The following is a 23,589-nucleotide window of genomic DNA, read 5'->3' as shown; positions in this document are numbered from 1 at the left end:
GAAAATAGACAAAGACGAAAACGAAAACGAAGGACATTTTCACTATAATGTGGTTAGTTTTGTAACCACAAAATACAGTTTGTTAGTTTTTCATTTCAGTTAACGAAAATGTTTTTTCAATTCTAGTTTTCCTTATTTTGTTATTATTCGTTGACTATAAAAACCTTGTAGAGGACTACAGATGGGACTTATGAGAATATCTCTAGCTTAGTTTAATACAGTACAAGGTCGCCCATAGATTTGGAATCTTTCCATGAAATTATTGTGACAATGTGATTTAGTGTACATCTTCTCAAAATCTTATCACAATGACAATGAAACTACAATTAACAGAGGATTGTGTGTGAAAACACAATTATTTCAACTTTATGGGCGATCGTGTATTTTAATCATATTAGTTATTTAATTGTTGAAGTAAACAGTTAGTAGTTGTAGATCTTTTCTATTTAAATATATACATTCAGTTGCCCGGCTAATACAACAGTCTGCAGTAAACCCGACCTTCATTAAAGTTATAATCCTTTTTGTTGAAACTGTTTGAGAGGTATTTGTTTAATTTTTCAACAATTCAACAATCTACGGATCGTGTGCTGTTATACTGTGATGCTTTTCTAATATTCTAATAGACTGCCCTAATAATCAACCCCTATTAATATACATTTTAGACAAAATGTGAGAATTTAATATTTTGTCCTCACTGCCCACCAAACTACTTGGTAAGTGGTGAAAGTTACTTCTACTACTACTTAGTTCTGAGGTACTTTATATTAGTATTTCCATTTTGTGCTACTTTTAAGTTCTTTTAATCTTTTGTTCGGACTCTATAATCATCAGTAATAACTAGAGGTGTGAATCAGCAGAGGTCCCACGATATGATTTTATCCCGATACTTGAGTCACAATACAATATTATTGTGGTTTTAAGCATTTTGCGATATGGTGATACAATATATTGAGATTTAACTGTAACTGCATTTTGTTTCCACAACATTAAATTCAATAAAGTATTGTTTTGTCCAATAAGAAAAAATTCTCAGTCTATTCATCTCGCTTCAGTCTTTTTATTTCTCCACAATGAGAGTCAAACCCACAGACTGACCAACAAAGTATTCAGTCAAACTGAACTGAACTGATATCAAACATGTATGGATGACAACAACTGTAGCATTTTATTAACTTTCAAAAACTTTAAGCTTCACTGCTCTGAATTTTTTTTAAATGAAACATAAAAAAAAGCCTAACTTTGCAGCGTTATTTCGACAACTTCTCGACATGGTATCCGGATGCACATGGTGCCTATAGATTCCTTAGATCTTCTAGTGTCATATGATACCAGGATCTCCAGAAACAGCGAAAACACCGCCGGCCTGATGGCCATCAGAACGCTAAATATTAGATACTTGGCGCCCATTAATAGATATAATATTGCCACGCAAAATATTGCGATACTATGCTGTATCGATTTTTGTCACCCACCTCTAGTAATAAAGAGATAAAATACAATTACACAACAGTCACTGGGGTGATTCTGCATTAAGAGTACTTTGATTTTGATACTTTAGGGAGATTTTGTTCAGTTCCTCCACCACCACTGAAATTGCGCAATTTATAAACTTGCGGGTTACAGAAAAACAATGCAACTAGAAAAAGCAGGAGAAAAAATATCAATGAAACGTTAATATTTATATTTATTGTCACTTAGGAGCAATTTACATGAATTCTTGTACTTAAAGTAAATCAAATGTGTATCCACGCCACTTGAGTGTACAGCACATATTTATTTACATAATTGATACTGAAATTTGAAAAAAACAAAGGGTGCTCTTCTTTAGGTTAAATCAGGCATGTCTAAAGCATCCACAGGCCTCACCCATAATCTGCAAACGCATCATTAAAACAGAACTAAATGATTACATACTTCATAGGAAAACAAATTAAATTGTGGATTTGTATTTTAATGATTTGTTAAAAGGCACGTTCAATCAGCGCTGTAACTTCAACGCTGTTGGTTAGTTATGTGAGGTTTTTTTCTTTTAACTGAAACCGGCTTTATGGTCTTAATAAGATGCGCTGTCACACTGCGTTACCAGCTGATCTGAGATGGATGAAGCCCCATCATCTACTGCATGCGCGGTGAGTGTGTGTGGGCTGGCCTGAGGCAGCTGTGACATACGGAGATGCTTTACAAGAAGAGATGATGCTTTTACAGAAGCTGTGAAACATATGCAGCAGTGGTATAAAATGAAAATTAAGCATTGCTCTGCTATAGAACTGATCTACTGCTAAGCTCTTGAATATGTTATTTGAATATATTCTGCGTTCATGTCTTGTGTCCAGGTTGTTAGTTACCTGTTGGAATGGAGGAAGCTTTCTGCCTGGACCGAGACAACCTGCGTAGCCTGCCTGTCTCGTTCTCCCCCTGCTCGTTCTCCCCCTGAACTTGCTCTTGTGCTATAATTTCCTCCTGTTCATGAGACTTCTCTGTGCTCTCCTTACCAACTGAAATAGCACTCTGTCCATCAAAAGCTTGCCTTAGCCCTTGGGCCTGCTCCAAACCATGAGGTTCTGCTGATAGCAGGGCAGGACTCTCTGCCTCTGAACCCACCCTGGAAGGTGACTTCTTCACCTCTTTCTGTGGGCTGCTTTCGCTCCCATCATCCTCGAAAAGTTCTGGCGTATAGAAGACAGTTTGGTCCTCCTCCTCTCCATCTGGGTCTGGACTGTCTGCTGAGGGCAGTTCGCTTTCATAGCCGGGAGGGGTTGTTACTGGGGAAGGCTCCGGGGCTTGATTGTGTGCTCCCACTTTGGTTTCACTTGAACTGTTTCCAGCCCCCTGTTGAAGACAAGTTGCCTCAGACATATTTTGTGGATAGGAGATCTGCTGTTTCCTGTTTTCCGAATGATTAGAGGTTTCCAAGTAGTGGCTAAAATTACTGGGTGATTTTTCTTTAAAGATTGGCTTCTTGAAGCTGATGGTACTGGTGTTGAAAATAGAGTACACAGGCTTCTTGTTTCTTCTTTGTTGATGCTCTGCTGGTGCACTGTGCATTGAATTTAACCGTCCTGCATCAAGGAAACAAAATATTTAAAATCAGTTTACAGTGGATATTTATTAGCCTAATACTGGCTTATGAACAAACTCCAGCAAACATGTTAAGACTAAAAAAAGATGAAATTAGACTGGTATGCAGAGCACCGTGGCTGCTATTTGATAAATAAAGATATAAATGCAGGCTTACGCTCAATATAATCCAAACAAAGGTCAAGGGGATTTAATTAAAAGCAACAGTCCAACATCTGCTCATCAGCTCGCTCCACCGCCACTCAGGCACGCAAAAGACCTTACAGTAATGAGGCGAGCCACTCAACTGATCCCATGCCCCCCACCCCCCAAAAATCAACCCCCAACTACGAGTGAGGGGCGGGGGTCTGCTACTGCTCTGCTACCACCCCGGTGCACCACACAGGATCTAACTGGGAAAACAGCTCAACCTCATCGTGACCCCAAAGACAAAGGGTGCAAGCCGAGGCAATTTGCAAACACATCACCCAAAAAATATTTTCCTGTGATGTCATACTCATATGCGTCCTTGAGCACAAAAAGGACGTATGCACCTTTTGACCGCTGTAATATATTAATGTCATAATGCATAAAAAGAAGAGATAAATTAGGTCTCAGACAGGAACAGAGTATGGTTCCACTGGCTGCATTTTTTTAAATGCATATTTATTTATCAGAGGTTTAGCCACAGTAGAGAAACAAAGCATTGTGTCCCTATCAGAGCAAATACTAAAATCAACACATAAAGTCGTATTCTTTTGAGTTAAAACAGTGTCATGGCAGAGTAAAACATTGTTTCTACATAAAATTGAGGCCGTTTAATGTCAGATGTTGTGTTACTTTTGGTTCCCTGGCTTTAAACCCAACATACACTTCAAATCAGGCAATAAGGCATTTCTGGGCTAAATTCTCTCATGTTCTCTCACCTAAATAAACCCACTCCTACATTCATGCATAAAGAAGAAGTCTGGCAATATTATTATTTCTCTCAGGGTCATCATACCTCATGGAAAGAAAGGTACTGTGAGTTTATTCAAAGCCTGATGTATTTTATTCCTCGGTGCCATGGAGCTCCATTGTTGTCCAAAAACGATTAAAAACACTTCAAGGAGCTCAAATGTTCCCTCATTGCCATCTTATTTTCACTTAATCCAACATACTCCGTCCTGCAGGCAGAAATACTCACAAAAGCGGTTTAAAAAAAACTTTTTTTCTCTTGCCCACCTTGAAAAAAAAATTACCATTGTGACCCAAAATTCACAAAATGTGGAAAGAGTAAATTTGTGCATAAATGAACGTTCATGAACATGATTGCTGCCATTTCTGCATCACTTAAATGATCTTGAATAGGTAAACCTCTCTCATCTCAGAACACTGAACAGATGAAACTGTGTTGTTGAAAACCTTTACATATTTTAAATATTTTGTAAAAGAGACTAAATAAATGCATTTCGGCAGGGTTGAGTTTTTACTCTCATTAGTAAAACAAACAGAAAGCATGCCAGCCTTTTATATTAGATTTAGTGTTTCAAGTAGTAATTATCAGAAAAATCTTGTTATTTTAAGTTTATTGAAATGCTCACGCCTATTATCAGCAGGCTTGTGTTTTTAAGAGCAGCTACGATTACCGAGAATCTATTTGTTAACCACTAAATCTGTAATTCCCCCTACACCTGGACTGCCACACACACACACACACACACACCCTCCAACCACTAAACATTTGAACATCTGCACTCATCTGTTTAGCACTTTATCTATCCCTTATAGCATTCATATTCATCTTATATCTATATATACCTCTTGTTCATAGTGTATTCGTTGTTTCCATCACTTATACTGTCATCTGCACTTTAGTTATACTGATCTATTTGCACTACCTCCTGCAATTTGCTGCTAAACCTATCGTATTTATATTTATATTCCTGTACATACCCACATACTTTTTACTGCTTTTTGCAATTCTGGTTAGATGCTTAACTGCATTTCATTGTGGAATGACAATAAAGTTTAATATAATCTAATCTAATTTCAATTCCACCTCAAATTTCTTTAGATATTAACTTGCTTGAACTATATTTTTGAGACAAAGTCATCAAGATTTACATCCTTAGTATAACAAATGGGCTAAATAAATACTGAAGGCCACAGACAGGGAGGTCAAAGCAGTTTAGAGTTAAGTTCTGGTATTGGTGCAGGTATCCAGGTACCAATGCTGTATTTTTTTCCAGAGTACACAGTCACAGGGAAAAAGGAGACTGTCCCGATTATTTCTAATACTGCAGATTTAAACCTCTTATCACTACTTCATCAGTGATATTATTAGCTAGGCCTTAAAAGAAAGGTAGAGACCTATTTCAGAAAATGATCATAAAACTGCTATATGTTTGGGGTCTTGGATAAGTTAGTTGACCTTGTAGCACCAAAACCCTAATTTCAACTCTTTTTTTTTCAGCTCACCTGCTTTTTCATTTTGTTCAGCTTGCAACTGTGTACGAGAAAAGAAATGGATTGTAGAGGGGCTCCCTGTGTCCTTCTGGGGCTCAGACTGTTCACTCACACATGAGTGGGGCGTCTGAGGTTCTGCGGCCTTGGGCAGACCGTGTCCCTCCCCGTTTGGAGATGAGACAGTGGAGCTGAGTGTCTGACTGTCTGCAGGAGCCGCCTCGGCCTTCTGCTGCACCTGACAGAACGATACCAGAGACTGCATTGCGTTGTTGAAGGTGTCATGGTGCTGGACGAGCTGGCGGACCCATTTGGACAAACCTGAGGTAACACAAATACACAGATCAGAGACAAACACTACCAAAAGTCTTACAGTGGTTAACTATTGCCATCTAGTGTTCAAACTGAGAGGCTGTGCAGTGATCATGTCAGCCAGTGTGAACATTACGGAGTACCTGTGATGTACTTATTGGGATTATTCCTGTAACGGTCATCCACTAAAATGAGGGCACCCCAGTCATTCCTGTGGCGGATGCACCTGTGAAATAAAGTTTGAGGGTTTAAGTATAAAACACAAAGAGAGCACAAGATTAAATCTCTAATAACACTAGAGGACAGATTTACCTTCCCAGGGCCTGGTTCAGAGCTCTGTAAGCCTGAATCTCGTACCAGCGATGGCCTGGGAGAAGACCTCTGGATTTGCAGTGTTGGTCGTTGTACTTCATCTTCAGTTCCACCTAAAATCACACGCCAGTATATCAAAAGATGATTCACTGTCCTATGGGACACTATTTGGATGCAAGTCCATCAAAATTTAACATGCACAGCAGCACACGTGTGTTTTCCAGCACACCATGCTGTTTCAGTTATGTTCCATTCATCAGGACGGGCTCTGAGGTTCTTGTACCTTTAGTGCATCAAATAATTATAAGCCACTATAAATAATAGGTACACATTACAACGTCAGCATCATCAACAAAAAACAAACATTAAAAGATTACAGTTGATACAAGAATATAGATTAGATTATACTTTACTGATCCTACAATGTGGACATTCACTTGTCACAGCAGCAAAAACAGCTCAAGATAATATAAAAGCTACAGTCAGTAGTGTAATAATAATAGTGCTAACATAGGTGTGGGGGTGATTGAAACAAAAACTATACGTTTATTTTTTTTCTAGAACGCACCCTGGACTGCTCACTGTGTGTGTGTTCTAAAAAAGTATTTGGAAGTCACATTGAAGAAGAGAACACACTGGGAAAGACCGATAGTTCTTGTTAAAGACTTTGGTAAGGAAAAAACGAATGAGATAACATTATTATTAGACCATCTAATCAACAGAAAAGTTCAACTGATTGATCCGGTTTTGGATTAACTTAGGAACTTAACTTTGGACTTAGCCTATTTTAGCAACTTACTACACTATGTTGTCCAAATGAAAATAAATATTGAGTCATTAGAAATCTGTAGAAACAAACAAGGATTAAGAGGTTTGAGATATGAAAAGTAATCACAGGGCATCCTGGCTGCCTCGTGGTTGGGACATGTATCATATAATCACAAAGTCCTTGGTTAGATCTTGATTGGGCAGCTTTGTTGCAAGACCTGTTCTCGAAAACAATAGTCACTGCAGTTTTGGTAGCAGCTAGCATAGGCGGTTTCATGTATGTCTTATAAGAGAATGAATCTGATTAATCTTAGATATGAAAAGGCAACCAGGTTGGTGATAGATCTAGGGCAAACTAAACACCAAACAAATAGTACTTAGGACCTGAAGGGGTTTGGGTATTACTCGCCCTCACAGACGGATGCATTCTGAAAGGGGAAGAGAGGGGCTAAAGAGAGGCTACGACACAGAGTGAAGGTAGGCGGGGGCAGACAAGGTGGCCTAGGTGACATGAAGCATCCCTGCACAAAAATGCCAGGAAAGCATCCATCCATTTGCATCTGTCGCTGCTGATTTTAGCGCTAACCTTTCAGAATTGACAAGTGAAAAGTTCAGCTGGCGTCTGACGGGATGCCATGCAAGGCAGGCCGCTGAACGGGGCTTTAACTGCTTTTGACAGGTACCGTGTGTTTGCCTTGAGCCACCAAACACGGGGCCGTGGCAGGTACAGCCTGTTCCCTCACGTGCATCACGCAATGCCACTGTGGCCTGTCTGTGCTTGTGTACAAAAACAAACAAGCAGAGTCACAGGAATACCTAAATGTCGCTCCAAACTTGGACGATGACTAATAACACCTCACAGAAGAGGCAGACATCTGAGCAACACCTGGAAAACTTTTATATTTTGTATGAGGCTGGTGTAGCCTTCCAGGAGATTTAAAATCACAGGTTTTATCGACTAAAGTACAATAATAGTGTATGCAGTCAATGGGAAGCAACTCCTATAGCCATGTCACAGGAAGTCTAGTTAACGCTGCTGGCTTGATGGTGAGATGTTTGTCAATGTATGAGACACCAGAGCAGTTAAAGAATCCACTTCTAAACCCACAGCTTTAACAGAAAGGCCAGTAGCCTCGAGCCGGCAGTGTCATCTAAATCCAATCACAGTCCATTTCAGCATTGGAACCATCACATCCCTAGTCTGTACCATGTCATCGTCCAATCTAACATGACAGGTTGCATATGTGAAAAAGCCAATTCTGGCTGCTAGCAAATCTAACAAATGTGCAAGAAACCACAAGCTAGAAGGGATTAGTTAAAATGTCAAGAGATCACTCGCTTGCTTTGGCCTTGTCCTCTACAGCAACCTGTTCATCCCTAAAAACATATATTTGACCACTAGGCATGATTTGCAGCTGAGCGCATCTGTTTGAGCCACATTTTACGCAGGGTGTGTGTATGTGCGCGTTAGTGTCAGTGTGCACGCCTCTGGCAGTTCGGGACATCTTGTGCTTGTCACTGAGATTGCTGAGCGCCTCATCTGCCACATAAGGCTGAGCTGACAGCTGAGTGGCTCATCTTAAAGACACTGTGCACGTGTGTGTGTGTGTGTGTGTGTGTGTGTGTGTGTGTGCGCGCACAAGCTCACAAGGGCATCAGACTATCGCAATGCTTTCCAACATGCTCATGGATTAGCTCAGAGCAAAGCCCCACACAGACGTATACTCATTCTTTGTTAGTTGCTTTATGTTTCACTAAGAAGTGAACTGTTAAAACAAAACTGAAATCTATAGTGTATCTATATCTGAGGGTTGTGGCTTACCTTAAGTTCTTGCTGCCAATGAATAAGTATCTATTTGAAACAGGGTTGTAGAAATTGAGTGTGTTCTGAGCTTCGAGAAACCGTTTCTACTATCTCGTGGTTGTTTTGACTCAAACTTGGGTTGGTCTTGTCTCGTCTCATTGGGTTTTTGACTCAACCATTTGTTTAGTCTGGTGGGGGGTTGAATAATTCCTTGGTGTTCTGGCTTGGACTTGTCTCAGTTCTGTGACTGTTCTGTCTCATACTTGTGACTTTTTGGTTTTCTAACTCTGGAAAGTCTATATCTAATCGGTATTCAGACCTTGGCCTCAGCTAAAAGTCTCCTCTTTGGTCTTTCCCAGTTTACCATGTCCAAACTGAAACATCATGATGGACAATTAGGTTTTTTTGGGGGGTTGGTGGGGGTAGATTGAACTGTGATGATGTGTTGGGGTTCAAAATTTATATTAATCAACTGACGGGGATACAGAAGATTGTGCTAACATAAAAGTTCTAATTAGTATGAGCAAATTCTCCTTTTTTTCAAGTTGGACTATATTGATCTCACCATGAACAAAGCATTGTTGTAAGACAGTAACGTGATCAGCATTGAATTTATTTTTTTGGTCTTCGTCTTCAGATTGTTGATGGTTTGATTTATTTACGATTCTGACTCAATCTCCATTTTGGGCCTCGTCTTGACTCTCAAAACTGTTTGAACTTGGACCCATTTCAAACTTTAGTGGTTTCGACTGCACCTCTGGTCACAAACCTCAATGTTTTCTTGCAGGGTCTTTGCAGGTTTCAAGAAGTCAAATTATAACCTTTAAAGACTTTTTAAGACCATAATGAATACAATGTAAGGCCCATTTCAAATCCATACTGGCAAAAAAGTACAAAAGACATGAAGGAAAATCAGAGGCCTGGAATTACTTGCAAAGTATATTAATTTATTCACAGCTCGATAAATTGTGAGAAGGCTGCTCAGGTACTTAGTTCTGTTTTGTAGTTATGTTATAGTGTCCTCTAAAATGTAAACGTTAATACACTTTTAAGACCTTTCAAAATCATATTTAAGACATTTTATGAGGTTTTAAGAGAATTTTAGACATTTTAAGGCCTTACATTTAAATTATTGGATTTTAGATGTTTTAAGACTTTTTCAGACTCCGCTGATACCCTGTCTTGTTACAACAAAACTATATGCAGAGCAGAAAGCTGATACGATTTTGATTGTTTTTATTTTTTATTTATGTTTTTGGTGTATGGCTGCTTATGTTTCAATGGCATTAAACTTTTGAGAACTTTGACTTATTTTGTACTTAAAAAGGGGAGTTGTAATAATTCAGGTCTATATCTTTCAGATTAAGTTATTGCAATTTGTTTTGTTTGGTATCTGTATGAAACATAGTAAAGTATCTATATAGCTTGAAATGTCTACATTTTGTTAAAGGGTATACACAGGGTTGAACATGCTTTAACAAAAAAGATGTTTTTCTCCAGCTGGCCTGTGGTGCTGACAAGACAGTGCAAGTGGTGATAATGTATTATATAGCCTTTCTCCAGTGGATGATGATAAAGCCATATGTACAGTCCTGAGTGTGCCTGGAGGATGCTTCATCCCCTCTTCTTGATGATTTCCATGAACTCTTCAACATTCCTCTAAAATCCCTTTTATCCATCCGTTTTACATGCTTGCTGGCCTTAGAATTAAAATGCTCTCGTGGTTGTGCTTAATAAAGGGCAGCGGCAAGAGTCTGACTGAGCCCTTCGTTAAACTCAGAGAGATGCCTTATCAGTCGTAAGTGTCTTTTTATTGCTTGTTAAAGGCACTTATTGTTTGACTTACTCACGCAGGACATGGCTGTTCACTGTAAAACATGCTGTTGGAAAAACTTGACATAAATGTAATACCACCTTTGGCAGGGCTTTCTCTGCAGAGGACTTTTCAAGTTCAACCTTTGATCTTTGTCACAATAACACAACAGGCCAGTAAAATGCCATGCTATGTGCTTAGGCTGTAGCTTCTAAGAGTTATGCCTGTCTGGGAATGCAGGCCGTGCAGGCATCTAAAGTGCTGGAGTAGTTTAAATGGAGAGAGTCTGGGCTCGTACCTCTTATCCTAGCAATGGGGTGCTGCCGTGTGAGTGTGGCTTAGAATGAATGAATGAATATGTCTGGGTCCATGTGTGCTATTGAAAGAATGTGCTCATGTTAGCACTAGTGCATGGAAGTGACAATGTAAAAACTTGTCATGCATGTACACGTGTATATTAAGGGAACCAGTGTGAGACGTAGAGTGTAAATATGATAAGGTGTTTATATGAAGCATTCCTGCAGGTGAAAATGTGTTAAGGGAAAGACATTAACGCTGTCAAAATAAGAAGCATTAGAGCTACTAGTACTTAAAAAAGAAAATATATAATGTAGCACAGGCCCACTGCTTTCCCTGAAATTATGACCATCCCCACTTGAGCCATAAGAAATTTACACTTGCGAAACAACACTAACCTGCAGAGAAGAATAGCAGAGGTGCAGCTACATTTTCAATTCACAAAAAATACCTCTCACATTCACAAAAATACACAACATTCACGATTTTACCTGTAATATACACAATTTAAACCTCTCACATATACAATTGTACGTAAGGTACAATTCACAGAAATGCCTCTCACATTCACAATTTTACCTCTCACATACACAAAAAATACCTCTCACATTCACAATTTTACCTCTCACATTCACAATGTTTCCTCTCACATACACAAAATACCTCTCACATACACAAAAAATACCTCTCACATTCACAAAACAATAGGTATTTTTTGTGTTTGTGAGAGGGAAGATTGAAATATGGGCTATAGGGCCGAACACACACAGACACACAGACACACAGACACACAGACACACAGACACACAGACACACAGACACACACACACACACACACAGAATCCCTCTTCCAGTGGAATACACCACAACATGTCATAGTATTGACTGTCCAATAGTGGATACACCATTACATGTTCCAGTGCCTGTGTGTGTGTGTGTGTGTGTGTGTGTGTTTGTGCGACCCCTGAAAGAGCCTATTATCTCTCTGACCGAGTGCTGCTCCTTTAACATGAGGGCTACAAGAGCTAGCTGCATGGCTCAGACAGTCATTAGTGTCAGTGTCCCCGTCCTCTCAGTGGTGTAATGGGGTTAGCTCCAAGACCTTTACAGCCCCCAAGGGCTTCTCTGGGGGCCAAGAAAGGACAACTAAACAGAGGAAAAAGGATGAATGAGCAAAAGCTGTAGATTAAGACGCAGAGAAGAGACGGGGGGGAAATGTTAAACAAAATGGAGATGATAGTGTAGGATGTTACAAGACACAAAAACACCTTTAAAATAATAAAAGCACAAACAACAGTGCTTTAGGAGGCATGTCTTCATCTCCACTGAAAGCCAGACACCTACACTCATTTCAAATTTTAAGGCGGGATCAGGCAAATCCTTTAAGATGCAGACAGAGAAGACAAATATAGATACATGAAGAAATCTCAACAGTGCAGAAATGCATGTTGCGAGATGCCAGTTCCACATACTTTTCAAGCTTTTCAGTTTGTTTGTGCTATAATACTTGCACTCTCTCATTAGCCCAATTTTCTCTTTTAAATGTATTTTACTCTTTTTTCTAGTCAGACAGCTAGTAACATATTTTGTTTAAACATCATCACTTAATAAAGTTTTCATCTTTGCCCTGGTTGTATGGAGGGTTGTTAAGCCAAGTGGTTAGAGATCAAGATACCCCTCCTTCAGTTTTTTTCTAAATTGTAAAGTATTTTAATTATGACAGCCTATCAGGGCCAAGTATGAAAAAAAATATATATATGGACCCGGGATAATATTTCGAGAAAAGGGTGGCAGATCTATGGCAAAAAAGTTGCAGATTTATGGGGAAAAAAGGTCGGAAAAAACAGGCTAATGTTTTGTTTTTCACCACAGAAGCTGCTGCATGCCGTGTACTATGTCTGCAGGGAGAGACTTCATCAAATGATACTTTGCAATCAGATTTAGCAATAAGGAAATACTACTAGTTTTAGCCTAGAATCACCATATTATCATAAGTATCAAGACTTTGAGGAGACACTGCTGTGAATTGGGCCTTTTCAGAAGAAAACACCGTACTAATGTGGATGAGGTGAGAGCTTTCTGCATCAGGAACTACAACGCAATGGACAGATGAAGGATATCACAGCTTACATCTACGACACTTTTTTTCTCACAAATATGCTACTTTTTTCTCGTAGATTTGCCACTTTAATCTCATAAATTACCAACTTCTTTCTCGAAATATTAGCCCCCTCTTTAATTTTTTTGGCCCTAATACGCCGTCGTATTTACTGGTGGTCAAGGACAGAGCATTAAAAAAAAAATTATTATTATTATTTTTTTTTTAGGTTTTGATGCGACTTTAAAAGGCAGTACAAAGTCAAAGTGTCAGCAGTTACTTCCAGAAGTCTTGCCAAGCTGATCCTACAGCAGCCACAGTTATAACAAGATGTGGCAGGAGATCTCGAGCTCTCTGAAGAGCGGAGCACATGTAGCAAATAAACAAAAGCTGTTGATGTGGGACACAGAATATGTCATTAGAAATGCACAGTCTCTTCACGCTCGGTCAGCTCCAACCTGGCCTAACAAGCTTTGGCTTTTTCAATCCTCCTCCTGGTGTTGTGCTTCACCCACTTACCTCCTGTTTTATTATAGATCAAGTACATTATTGTACAAGCCTGATGCAGCAGGATGACACCAAAAGGGCTATTTATCTTCTGCATTTTTATTTACTGCATCATTTTTATATTTTTTTCATTGTTGTTTCAACCCGATTAATAAAATATTGTAATGTAAATGTAATAGACTGCTGCATCACTAGAGTCAACACCTGACAGTCTCCGTCTTCTTACACACAGGACTGGTTGTTACCCTTTTTTTTTACCTGATTAAACAAAAAAATACAGAAGAAACACTAATAAATAATAGTTTACATGTACAACCCTGATTTCAAAGAGTTGGGACATTGTCCAAAATGTAAATAAAACAGAATGCATTATCTACAAAAGATCCTTCGCTCCTACAGCCATCAGGCTGTCTCATTCTTCCAGAGATTCTACCAGACTAACTGAATTTTCCCTCGGGGATAAATAAAGTAATTTTTGATTTTGATTTGATTTTGACATATTCAATTGAAAACTGTACAAAGACAATATATCTGAAGTTCAGAATTATATATATTATATTATATTATATTATATAAAAATATTTTATTTACATTTTACACAGTGTCCCTACTTCTTTGGATTCAAGGTTGTACTTTCTGATTTCCTGACTCCGCCTGTGGCACACAGAAGCATTCAGAGAAGAGAAAATTTAAAGCTCTAAAAAGGGCAATAAATATGGCAATAAATAGGCTCCTGTTAAAATGATATGGAATTGTACATTGTTGATTTTAGTTTATAAACTAAACAATAACAGACATATATTTAGACATCACAAGGTCAGACCACATGATTGAGATAATTTACTTGCACCTAAACACCAATTGCAACACAAAAGATACAGAAAAAATAAAATAAATCTGATGTCCTGAGAGCTGACAGTGGTGAAAGGGTCTGGGAAGCTTCAATCAGCCACACGTCTTCCAACACTGACAGAACAGGTTAGTGAAAGCTTCGTCGTGCTCAGACAGGGGAATGTGGAGGAGTAAAGGGGAGGAGAGGTGGGAGGGGGGGAGAAAGTCAAACTTAAAGGTCAACTTTATCTGCTAAGGACGGGGCACACACAGCAACATCGCTCTGGGATTTTTTCTTACGGATCACCAAAAGGAGATGCTCTTATTTGGTGTGTGTGTGTGTGTGTGTGTGTGTGTGTGTCTCTGAGATATATTTTTGTGTTCATGGTATTCAGTATGTGGAGTTGTGCAAGTGGACATATTAGAGACAGTTTGGACAGTAATGTTATCATGGTACCAGTTTACAGATCTACAAACAGACATATACTGTGAATCCCTTTCTACCTCGGTTATATATGATGATGCATTTGTACAAGCAACATAATAAAACTGTGGAGAAAAAGGTGTGCACTTAGAGCATCTGGTATTTTTCCCATGGTTAAGATACCACAGATAATTGGTCTGCACCACACTGGTCTACTGGAGTTAATGGAGTGTTTAACATTTGGTGAGCGAGAGAAGAGCCATGCCTATCACCCATTAACGACAGTAAAGGTTGTATACAGTATATATCTTACATATTCTTACACCAGAAAATACTCTTTTTTTTGGCTCAGATTTTGTAGAAAAATGCCAGAGGAGTAGGACTGGAGAGTATTTCTTCAGCACTGAAGGCAGTATTTTCCTGCTATTTAAAGGGCACATCATTAGGATAGAAAAATGTGCCGATGGAGGCAGGTTCATAAAGCTTGTTGCACTCACAGGGATGCGCAACAGTGATACTCCTCAGTTAAATAGGTTTTCAGTGCATTTGCTCATATGCAGTCAAATGGAGTTGTAGATCCAGGTTATAGGCAGAAATCCTGAAGTTAAATTTAATACCTTTTATGACAATTTTTTGGCTCTTTTCCATATATCTTCAGACTTATATCATCTCGTTGAGTTCAAACCGGCTTCATGGGCAACACCCCTACTTACAACTTACATTTACTATGTATTGATTGCAAAATAGCACAACTAAACAGTCTAATGTGGGACTGGACAATGAAGATCCACACCGAGGCCACACTAATTGCCTTCTGACGGGCCTCAACCATTGCTTTAACAACTTATCCTGAAACCACTTGTGCAAAAACTTGCATTTACCTCTCAGAAAATGTGTAGTTGAACAAGCGGGTGTAAAGGAAGTTTTGTGTGCTATCAAGCAGCAGTCAGTGGCTAACTGAGCTAGCTAACGGATATCCTTTCCAGGTGACATCAAACCTATGTGCCTAACTAAAAAGAAATGCAAAGATCAGAGTTCAGGCAAACTCGAACATAAAACTTCTCTAGGCAGATATACTGATTGAAGAGCTATAAATAGGGGTGAAAAAGGTGACAAAACTGAAATTTTGAAGCCCTCCCTCCTCATTTTAGAAATGCACCTGATCTGCACAATGATTCAAAACAGCAATTTTCACCATAACGTGACATGTTTGCATCCCTGTTTGACCTTTAAACATGTTTTAGCTAAACTGATTGATCAATTTTTAATACATGTAAGATCCTGCAGACACCCTGTGATGGGGCAGAGGACTGGGAGACAGCAGAGGGCCTGGTGCTGGCACCTGTCTAATAAGGTTTATTATGATTAATTTATGTAAAGCCCAAAACAATCATTCTGTTGTTTATTTAATAGTTTGCATGCTTTTATTTTTATTTTATGTTAATTATACAGCTGAGTGTAAAGCTAATTAATTGATTAATAATAATTTGAATGTGTAGGTGTAACAATTAACATTTTGTCTAATTTATACACATATGGAATATGATGTAGATTTGGTGTGTATTTATGAGTGCTAGCTGTTTAGTTTAAAAGTTGGAAGAGCTGGATAAGATGCACCTGTCATGGGCAGAGGCACACTGCAGAGGTCCCACTGCAGCCTTACGTCCCACAGGGGACGAAGTTAGGGTTTGACATTGTTGAGCTGTTGCAGCGTTTTTGGTTCCTTCTTGCTTACGTTATCATAAGCTCACTTACTGAAACTCCAAGCATAGGCTGTTGACTTGTTTGCTAAAGTTAAAGGTAAAATTGCCCTTATAATCCTTAGCTAACCACTGACGTTAACATTTATACTAGCAAGCTTTATGCTACCTCAATAACCTGGGTCCAATTCCCTGTTGCAGCTGTCAGGAGGTCAGAGGCTGGAGTGCTTTAGGATCTGGCTCTGTGCTGTGTGCAAATATATATATAATTGTGTTTATGTTTAACTGTGTGTTAGTGTGGGACACAGAACAGTTTGATTTTCATTGCTGGTCTTTGTGATGCTAGCAGGTTTTGTTGTTTTCAACTCTTGCCCCAAAATTTGTTTTCTTCTTCCCCGATCCCAGGGTTTTCGCTGGGCGTGGTTATAAACTGGCAGAAACCCTGGAAAAGGTCAAAATAAATTGCTTCGTCTAACCTGCTTATCCCCTGTGCAGAATATCTGCAGACTTGTGTGATTCTACTTACTTGGAGGTCTTTGATGTTTGGGAAGGGAATTCCAATGGTGACCACTGCCCTGGCGTTGTCATCAGTGAAGTCTAGTCCTTCACTCACTTTACCCCGACAGACTGCGATCAGCAGCGCACCATCTGTAACCAAGACATCACATACAGTAAACAGCAACACTGTGAAGATGAAGATATGGTTGGTACTGCTGCAGCTGTACAAATGACTACTTAATTACAGATGCAGCAGCAGCACTTGCCATTCTTGTTAGAAATCAATTAAACGCTAGACTCACTATACAAGCACTAGAGTAGACCAAATTAATGTATTTCCTCTTTAATTTAAAGACATCAAGTTGCAGAGTAATATAGCACAACCATCAGCTGGTGAGGTTTACCATTCTCGCCTGTTCCTTCACAGTACTTGATGGCATCGTAATACGTCTGAAGCAGTTCGTCAAAGTCTCCTTTGCCACCACCGCGAGGCTCTGTGATCACAGTTTTATGTCGTTCCAGCTTCTCCCAGAGACCAGTGTTAACCCAACGGTCTCGCAGCTTGTCCAGCATCTGAACAAAATATAGTAGGCATCGTGTAAATATCGAGGCTAACTAAGTATTGGTAAAAAGAGTAGAAATTGATTACACAATTGTGAAAGTGAGGATAGAACTGCCTCATGGTTAAGTGCAGAGGTTTTCAAAGTGTGAGGGGGTCCAAGGCTGGAAAGAAAATCAGACAATAAAATGTTTTTGAAAATTATTTGTTCAAAAAGATGTATGCTCTCAGGATAAACTGCCTTTAATTTATAGAAAAGGATTCATTAGAATATCAAAAACAGTCATGAAACAAAGAGCTGAAACGTTAGGCAGCCCATGTTTGCCCTTGTGTGCACACACAGCCTGGGTTGCTTTTCTTTACTTGTACTTGGCAGAAGGCTGATGTGTTTAGAGCCTCTTTGTAATAAAATCACTGTTCCAGTGCTATTGTTAGTGCAAAAAGTCAGCAACTCTCAGGAGAGGCACATTGATCTAAAAAGCCCTCATCCTTCCATGGCCCCACTCATGTCTGTGCTGTGCAGATTATATCCTTGAATAAGCATGGCTTCACAATCAAAGAGCAGCTTCACTGGCTTGGAAATGTGTTAGAAGGGTCAAGTAGAAGTTCTTCTTGTTGTCAGCAGAAAACTTCTCAACAGGCTAATAGTGTCAAGCTGTAAAGCCTGAGCTAGATGCAGATAAGGACACCAGATGAGGGGAAAGTGGAGACTATTCACAGACAGCTTATCCCCAACAGGACACCTATTCTACGTACCAGCTAGAACTCAAGTGTTTTTCAAGCTAAAGTAACTCTGCAGGTTATATGCAGTATAGAAGAAAACAACAAAGACAGTCAGGGAAATTAGACAGTACGACAGTGGTGATTATATCTTGCGTGCCAGTGTGATTGCCTTATAGTGGTGAAATGAAGCATGGGGAAGATTTCATCAAGTCGGTTCCTCCTAAAGCAAGTGAGGTCAGGACGTTTGCATCAATAAAACATCACACATTCACTAAATATGCAGTGTTACATCGACGAGGACGCCCCCTACCCTCCCGCCCCCTTACGTGCGTCTTCAACTCGGCAAAGCTTTTGTCCTCCAATAGCTTTCCAGTGCAATCTTGAGAAGGATATGAATAATTTATGTTATGTACTTTAGACAGATCTACTACTAAACAAAACAGCCATTATCTGCCAGGCTGCACTTGGAAAGGAGCTGATTCCACGAGGCGAAGAGTGCAGAGGAAAATGCTCTCACTGATGAAAATTATGCAACAGGGTCAGTAAAGACTAGTGTCAGGTATCATTTGGATCTTAGCGGTCCATGTAACTCTTCTTGAGTCCAGTTTTCTGAGGGACAGGGTCAAAACAGGTCACAAGCTTATTTTACAGGAATATTTTTAAAAACTATGACACAGTTTAGCTTTTGGACCCCGAAGGCCTAATATAATTTCATACATTTTAATTTGGTTGGATTTTTTTTTTTCCTCTTTCCGAGGTTGTTAGCAGACTCAATTTTGCATAAATTGTGTATGACTGAGACTCTTGTGGATTCAATGAGCCTTAACTTATTCTTGTGTGATGATCTTAGTCCCCATAATAGCCATTTCATTGCAGTAAGAGCATTTTTTTTTTAAACTTGACCTAACTGTATAGAATTACCTGTTGAGACCTCTGGGATAATCAAAGCCTCGTGAAACTTTACGACAGCATGGATGTGTGACTTCCTAGGTATGTTGACAATAGAGGGTTTTCTGAGCAGTTTCTAAAACAGACAGGCTCACCATCCAATTCTCTAAAATGTCATTTGAAAAAAAATCACAGCATTGATTTTTCTATGGCGTTCCAAAGGTCTTAGTGTATTGATGTAATGTGTGTATAATTTTATTACAGATCCATGATAAGAGCAACACAGTGCTGGGCTGCATCTCAAATTAATCTTCAGGTTCCCAGCTTTCAGATTATGAACAGCACTTCTATGCTATTTCCCCCTAAAAATCCACTGCCTTCCACCACCAATACGGTACACAACTGGGACAAATGACAGGTTAAATAATATGATCAATCATAGTCTGTCCAACACTGAAACCAGTCGAAAAGACCAAGGGTCAAGCATACATCAGGACAGTTAATGCAATCAGCCAGCTGCCTGATGGCGCCATTGCTCGAAAAAGTGAGAAATAATGTAATTCAAATAATTTCCCAGACATTGCTTCACAAGTAACGCAACTATGTTACTAAGACTCTTCGAGACATGCCATGTAAAGACAGACACAGACAGGCTTGTTTACTTAATATATAAATATGGGTTGAAACTTAAAAAGAATATTCATTGCGTCTTGGAATCAGTTCTAATTTGGACCACAGTACGAGTTTCCCAACCCTAGTAAAGACAAAGTCAATGATTGTGTCTTGGAGCCAACAATCATATATGCAAAACTTTATTTGGCAGTACTACAAGTGCCATGCTTTAACTTAATCATTTCATCATTGGCAGGATTTTCAATTTACCAATCCATTCTAACCCTCACCTATGGTCTTAAGCTTTGGGTAGTGATTGAAAGAATGAGATTGCGGAAACAAGCAGCTGAAATGAGTTTCCTCTGTAGGGTGGCTGGGCTAAGCCTTGGAGATAGGGTGAGGAACTCAGACTCCTTTGGGTCGAAAGGAGCCAGTTGAGGTGGTTTAGGCATCCAATCAGGATGCCTTCTTGACACCTCCCTTTAGAGGCGTTCCAACTGGTAAGAGGTCCTGGGGAAGACCCAGAACATGCTAAAGGGATTATAATTTATATCTCGGTTCCAATCGGTGAACGCCCCGTGGTACCGCAGAAAGAGCTGGAACATGTGGTTGAGGAGAGGGACACTCAGATAAGTGTGGGATGGATGGACGGATGGACAGATAGTAAAGACAGCAGATTTCATGTAACTTTGCAGGTAGTGGACCAACAGGAGAGCGTTCCTAGGTAATTTCCTCAGGCCCTAATGAGTTTAGACTAGCCCGGTAGATCAGCAAGCCGTTGAGCTCATTCATTGCTCAAAACACTGGCACGTCACTTATCTTTAGCCATTGCAGTCCATTTAAGACAAAGTTCAATAAAAGTGGTACATCAGATATGACATTCTGTTAAATAAAGTGAAATTAGGATGTGTTTATGACTTTGATCACTCTCATCCATGTGTCATTTGCTTTCACTGGATCATAAATTACTGCTAATTTTTTAAAGCGTTCTTGGTATCTTGGCTTGAAATGATTATTAGCCAATGTTTTAAGTCAAACCGTTTTGCTAAATTGAAACGGATATCAAATCAACAGGAAATTTAGCTATATATGCTGTTTCAAACTTTGACTGACCCGTTCATTCATTCATTTATTCATATACAAATATGTTCAACCAAGGTGTTACTTTTATTGCCCCAGGCAGCACTGATATAGGCCGCGCACATCCCAAGACTGGCCCGATAAATGAAACTGCATGGATGTAGGTGTGGAGCAGAGCGTTTTATTGTGCAGTCAAATGGATCTTCAGCACCTTCAGCAAAGGCTTTCAGCCATGTGAGTGTTAGACGCCCAACACAGAAATTACAGACAAAAATTACAGACATGAGTACCTTTATGAATAATTTAGGGACAACATCTGACAGAGACCTTGTGTTTAGTTGGCAGACTGAGCTGTGCTATAAAATGTCAGTCTCCAGGGTCAACTACACAGCTCTTTGTATAACTTAAAGAGAAAGAAGATCTAAAATTTGCATATGCCAGCTAGGTTAAGCACTATAGATGACATTTCACTGCATTGTCGAAATTAAAATAGTTGATCTGCAAGAGAAAGTATAATCAGAAAATATCTGCATGCATAAACAGGGTTTGAGGTCATTCTGTTTTGTAGGGTTTTTTCTTACCAAAACAGAATTACCTTTACTTGCCAAGATTAATGGACATTACACCAAAGCCCTATTAGTTTTATAGGATTTCGGTGCATCTCTTAAACATAAGCAATTGGTCTACTGGTCTTTAAAAGACAGTAAAGTTGTCAATTAAAAGTGTGTTCATTGGTTTCCCACAGTTGTTAAGAGGAGCACTGTTACGATGCCCAGGTAACATAAATGGGAATGAGCAGTATTTAGCACATAAGAGAGCACAACAAAGTGTGAATAATTTACTGCCTTTTCCAGGCATGGTAGGTGCTATGCTCAGCCGCTGCCAGTGACACGGTAAAGTGGGCCAGATCTTCCTGCCGATTGGGACACTGTGGTGAAACAACTAGATAGAAGCAGTGAACTGTAGTCTTTCTCGCATTTTTACACTTCCTCTCTCTTCCCCCTTACTATCTCCCCATCTTTCACCTCTACTGCATCTGGCCTCTCTCTATCTCCTTCCCTGTGTCCCTGGTGTCAGTGAGCTGTGTGGCAACACATCGCAGCTCTTCTAGTGCCTACTGAATTATGGAAGGGGTTTGGAGGCGACGGCATTAATGAAACATGCAGCCAGGAGCCACATTTCGCAGTGGCGAGGGGAGACGTGTTGTTGCGGCGTAAATTATTCAGCCCCAAAATATCACAGTAACCATCACGCCAAGACTGGTGGCAAGAAGCCACCTGCCACCCTCTGGCCTGCCACTCTCCCCCTGCTGTCTGCTCTGCACATCCCAGTCACACCAGTGGTGACAACAGAACGCTGCATAAACACTGCTGCCGCCTAAAGAAGAGTCACCGATAGTGCTTCCTTTTCATCTTTTTTTAATATTTCCTATTAGACTGAATGAGAATAAAATGTATATTTTGAGACATTTTCATACTCATAATTATTAAATTGGAAATTGTCCTTGTCTATCTATCCATCTATCTACATCAGCTATTCAGCATCCCACATTCCCTCTGCAGTATCTTCTGCAAGAGATAAGAAAACTTGGCAAAATGTGATAGAATGTCAAACAAATGCCTTTACAGTAAAAATGTTAATATCAGGGTCAAAAATGACCCAGCCACAATGTTAGCCAAAAAACAAACAAAAACAAAAACAAAATGATTTTTATTTATGTCAGAATTTGAAGATTTTCGCTAATTTATTGTATCCTATTTCTTGTTGTCATTTATACACCTTGAAGGTCGGGAAATGTATTTTGTCACTAATCTGTAACTACAATGCCAAAGTGGTTCAAGTCATTGTTTCCCTTCAGTGTTCTGAACTGTAAAGAAGTTTTTGATGAAAGACAGGTTGTTTCTTAGATTTTAATATAATAATGCAATCATTTATTTTAAGAGTTAAGTGAGTAATGGCGGGTCATTTTTTCAGTACAAAGAATATTAAGACTGCACAAGGGATATATATTTATACCTCAGCCACAAGCCCATTGGTCTCTACTGAAGATGACTATATCCAAAAAGGGTCAAAAATATATAGTTTGTTTATTTGTTTTTTATAGGTGGTTTGGTTGTAAATGGTTTGAAAATGTCCTATAACACGGCTCATTGTAGTTTTGAATAAACATTACTCAGGCAGAGTAAAAAGTTAATAAGCATTTCTGCCAGTGTATGAAGGATTGAGTCAAAATCAACTAAACATGGTGATGTGTAACTCACAGGTGTGTTTTTAAAATAGTTTTTAGACTACAGTGGAGCTCGATGTCACAGAGGAGTCGGATGTTTCAGGCTTTGCATACACAATTTTTTTTAGAAGAATACGTTCATTATCTTTTGGGGGGGGTCTAATCGTGTTAAAAATGTAGAATACCTCCGACCTCATCCTTTAACAATGCAATTTTTAGTCATAGTATTCAATTCCACGTAGGTACAGTTAAAACTGTCTGTTGTCAGCAAGCAAATCAAAGACACCATCTAAGCATGTATGCCCCTACAGCACCTAAGACGAATGAACAAAAAAAAACTACACAGAGGCGTGTTTTGCTGTCCTTTCTGGTAGCACTATGTTATGTTTATATGATATTTCAAATGCATTGACAGCAACAAATTGCTACTGTGAAGGAGGAAGAAGGAGATGACTGAGGCTACATCTGACCTTTCAAGTCTGAAACTCTAAGCCTCCCAAAAAAGCTCCAGCTTAGTCACACGGCAGTAATCCTAAAGTTTCCACTGTAAAAACTCATATAAAACATCACATCAGTTAAAAAAAAAAAGAAAAAAAATCAGGAGGGCTATGGCACATTGGGCTCACTTTGA

At 39.3% G+C, this 23,589-nt stretch overlaps 1 protein-coding gene across 1 annotated transcript in view; it reads right to left on the bottom strand.

Moving 5' to 3' along the window:
* Nucleotides 1–23,589, bottom strand: part of brip1 (BRCA1 interacting helicase 1) — a 95,105-nt gene that overhangs the window by 39,363 nt on the left and 32,153 nt on the right. The window contains exons 15-20 of the mRNA XM_059331994.1: nt 17,274–17,442; nt 16,898–17,019; nt 6,130–6,242; nt 5,961–6,043; nt 5,521–5,826; nt 2,349–3,062 (exon numbers count right to left, since the gene is read on the bottom strand). Coding sequence (XP_059187977.1) covers nt 2,349–3,062; nt 5,521–5,826; nt 5,961–6,043; nt 6,130–6,242; nt 16,898–17,019; nt 17,274–17,442 — 1,507 coding nt within the window. The remainder of the gene's footprint in view (nt 1–2,348; nt 3,063–5,520; nt 5,827–5,960; nt 6,044–6,129; nt 6,243–16,897; nt 17,020–17,273; nt 17,443–23,589) is intronic.

The sequence above is a fragment of the Centropristis striata genome, chromosome 4 (genome assembly GCF_030273125.1).
Source record: "Centropristis striata isolate RG_2023a ecotype Rhode Island chromosome 4, C.striata_1.0, whole genome shotgun sequence".
NCBI lineage: Eukaryota > Metazoa > Chordata > Actinopteri > Perciformes > Serranidae > Centropristis > Centropristis striata.
Note: the sequence above shows the minus strand (reverse complement) of the source record. Positions and strands in the feature narration are given on the sequence as shown.